At 41.2% G+C, this 3,880-nt stretch overlaps 1 protein-coding gene across 1 annotated transcript in view; it reads left to right on the top strand.

Moving 5' to 3' along the window:
* The first annotated feature begins 727 nt into the window (after positions 1-727).
* The window catches only part of ART4 (ADP-ribosyltransferase 4 (Dombrock blood group)), a 20,970-nt gene continuing 17,817 nt past the window's right edge, over positions 728-3,880 (top strand). Inside the window, exon 1 of the mRNA XM_006866069.1 lies at positions 728-892. Coding sequence (XP_006866131.1) covers positions 728-892 — 165 coding nt within the window. The remainder of the gene's footprint in view (positions 893-3,880) is intronic.

Raw genomic sequence — 3,880 nt, forward strand, 5'->3', positions numbered from 1 at the left:
TCCAGGAAGAAAGCTCAGGAGGTAGGAAGGGATAAGAAAGAAGGGCGAATGGAAACAGTAAACAGAGGGAGTGTTGTTACATAGTGAGAAACTGTGTATGAATTGTTACTTAGAAAATCAATTTACTCTGTAAACTTCCACCCAAATCACAACTGAACCTTTAAAAACAACAACAACAACAACAACAACAACAACCCCTTCTTTGCATCAATAGTTCAAAAAGACGTGCTGCCTGTCCTGGTCAGGGCCTATCAGCAACACCAGATGCATCTGACATTGGCCCACCTTGAGGGAGAATCCACCCAGCCCTGCCCATACCAGTCATATCTTGCACAATGGAAGCCTGTTGCTCAAGATAATGTAGCCTGGGCCAGAACACACTTCGGGGCGTGCTTTTTCCTCTCCTGTTGGGAAAGTGAAGGCTGAACTGCTGAGCCTGACCTGCAACAGTGTTTGGAATTCCCCTGAACGCAGATCAAATCAAGTATAGTTTTTTAAGCTTAGAAATGACCTTGAGCTCACTTTAAAAAGCCTTATTTGGTATACTTGTCTGGATGATTTGCAGAGATTTCAGATTTGCAAATATTTCAAGGGTTGATTTCTTCCTTCGGAAAAGCTGCTAGCTGTTGGTGGTTCATAGAAGTCTTGACACAAATCTGAGCAAAGGTTTATGCCGAGGCTCACTCAAATGGCACCGACAAGGAGCACTCTGCGAACTTACTTCAGGATGAGACTGCAAGGACCAAGGAGAAGTACTTTTAATGCAAGCAAATACTCTTCATTGACCAGCATATGCAAAAGGAGTCTTCTCTTTACTACTGCGGCTCCTGCAAGAAAAATCTGCCTGCTCCTGTTGCTCTCCAATCTGCAGAAACCCACCTGGAGTTCTCAGGTAGGCAGCAAACCGGGAGCTGATCTCTTTTAGGAGCAACCCTTCTAGATGGCCCCAACCTTATGCACTTGGGATGCAATTTCATTCTGACATTTTTAACAAATAGTGCTGGAGAAGGGTGTTGAAAACAATGATTTAAAATTGTGGAAGTCTTTATAGTTTGTAAATTTAGCATGATAAAAGCTAGCAACGTGGTTATTTCTTGATTCTCTGAAAAATTAAGTTGAGCACTGTTTCCAAGAGACAAATAACCCAAATTAAACCAAATCTATTTAAATGGCTTTGGAGTACCAGAGTGGTGTAAACAGTTAAAGTGCTCAGCTGCTAACCAAAAAGCCAGAGGTTCAAGTTCACCCAGTGCCTCAGGAGAAAGACCTACAGAGATACCCTGATACACATGGGGTCTTCTTGAGTTAGAGTCAACTCCACAACAAATGGTATATGTATTTGACTGTTGACTTTATTGATAGATTAACTCAAGTACAAGGAGTATTATCTAAAATTCTATATAATGAAAAATAACCTAATATGCAGAAAGGACAGAGCAAATATTTAAAATCTAGTAATATACTAACACAGGATTGCAGTAGATCTGTAGGATAAATACTGGACTACAAACCGCATGGTCAGCAGTTCAAGCCTGCCAGGTACTCTGCAGGAGAAAGATGAAGCTTTCTGCTTCTGCAAAGATTTCAGCCTCAGAAACCCTATACTGAGTCGCTATGAGTCAGAACCAACTCAATAGCATTTACCAACAATAACAATATACTAACAGGGTCAGAATCAATGGCAGTGGGTGTCAGTGGGTGTCAGTGGTAATACGTATGTACTGACAGAGTGTTGGCGTTCATCATGTTAAGAGTTGACAGAACATGATCTCATTGGTTTTGTTTATTTTGTTTTGGCTTTAATAGGTTATGTAGACCTATTTTAAGTCCTGATGTAAAGAGTTATTGGCTAAAATCATTTAAACAGTCTTTTATCATATATTGTTATATTTGTCGTTGTTGTTAAGGGCCAGCAAGTCAATTCCGACTCATAGCAACCCTGTACAGGGTTTCCAAGGAGCAACTGGTGTGGTTGAACGACTGACCTTGTGTCTCACAGTCCAATGCTGATCTACAGTACCATACTAGGAGTCCATATGTTTGCTGTTGTTTTTGTTAAGTGCTGTCAGGAGGGTTCTGACTCATAGCAACCCTGTATAAGGTTTCCAAGGAGAAGCTGGTGAGTTTGAGCCATCAACCTTGTGGTTCAAATCAACTTTGCGTTCCAGTACTTTATCCCACAGTGCCACAACAGGATGCTGTGGGATGTTATTTAATTTATTGTATATCCAATAGAAAGTGGTTAGTGTTGTTATTGTTGTTAAGTGCCATGAGTTGAGTTGATTCCGACTCATAGTGACCCATCATAAGGTTTCCAAGAAGTGACTGGTAGGTTTGAACCACTGAACTTTTGGTCCTGCACTTATCCTACAGTGCCACAGAGAGCTAGCTCCATAAAAACAGAACCTTGTGCTTCCTTAGTCACCTGCACACCCTTAGCCCCTAAACCATAACTTCTTGTAAGTTATTAAGTGCCATCGAGTCGGTTCCGACTCATAGCAACCTAGTATAGGGTTTCCAAGGAGTGGCTGATGAGTTTGAACCACCAACCCTGCAGTTCTGCACTTATCCTACAGCACCACGCCAGGACTCCAAAACAATTAATTTAAAAGCATGACTAATTGCCACCAAATTGATTCCAACTCACGGCAACCCCGTGTATGAGAGTAGAACTGTGCTCTGTTGGGTTTTCAACAGCTGTGATCTTTTGTAAATAGATTGCCAGGTCTTTCTTCTATGGTACCTCTAAATGGATAAAAAACTACCAACCTTTTGGTGAGTAGCTGAGCTCATAACTTACTTGTGAACCACTCAAGGAATCCTACCAAAAATATGTTTTGTAGCGGTTGTTAAGTGCTGTCGAGTTGGTTCTAACACATAGCAACCCTGTATAGGGTTTCCAAGGAACGGCTGGGGAGCTTGAAGCACTGACCTTGCGGTTCTAACCAACTTTTCAGTCCAGCACATTAACCAACAGCACCACATCAGGACTCCACCTAAAATATGTTGTTGTTGTTAAGTGCTGTCGAGTTGGTTCCAACCTATAGCAACCCTGTATAGGGTTTCCAAGGAGCAGCTAGTACTTAAACCACCAACTTTGTGGTTCACACCAACTTTGCAGTCCACCAGGACTCCTAAAATACAGAAGGTGCTTAATTTACTGAATAAATGATTACAATACTCTTTGCAATAATGATTATCATAATGACATTCTACTCTTGGTTTTTCTTAACTAACCACATTCACAGAGGGAAAATCCCAGTAGTAGAGTAAGGAACACAGATGTGTAAGCATAAAAAGCTGTTACAGATTACACATAATTAATGACTTATTGTAAATAACATAGAAGAAATACCATGGCATGTTTTTTTTGAGTTCCTCTTCCAGCATCCTTGACATTGACTAATGGTTAGCTCTCTCTCTTTATCTACACTCTACTGGTTTAGAAGCACCATTTCTCTGCCAAGAGAAAAACATTTTGGGTATTTGGTTCTAAATGATAAACTGATAATGTTTAGTGAACGTCTATTCAAATTTCTAACTTCAAATTACTATGGGGTGGTGCTGTACGATAAGCACTGAACTGATAACCATAAGGTTGGTGGTTCAAACCCATCAGCTGCTCCTTATACAGGATTGCTAGGAGTCAGAATCAATTTAATGGTACTTAACAACAACTACAGGTCTCAATAAGTAATATTCAGTTAGCTCTCCACTGTTGTTGGTGGTGGTGGTGGTGGTGGTAGGTGCCATCGAGTCGGTAATGACCCATAGTGACCATATGCACAGCAGAATGAAACACTGCCCGATTCTGGGCCAACCTCACTACTGTTGCCACGCATGAGTCCATCGATGCTGCCACTTGGCCAATCCATCTCGT

The sequence above is a fragment of the Chrysochloris asiatica genome, unplaced genomic scaffold, assembly GCF_000296735.1.
Source record: "Chrysochloris asiatica unplaced genomic scaffold, ChrAsi1.0 scaffold00086, whole genome shotgun sequence".
Lineage (NCBI taxonomy): Eukaryota > Metazoa > Chordata > Mammalia > Afrosoricida > Chrysochloridae > Chrysochloris > Chrysochloris asiatica.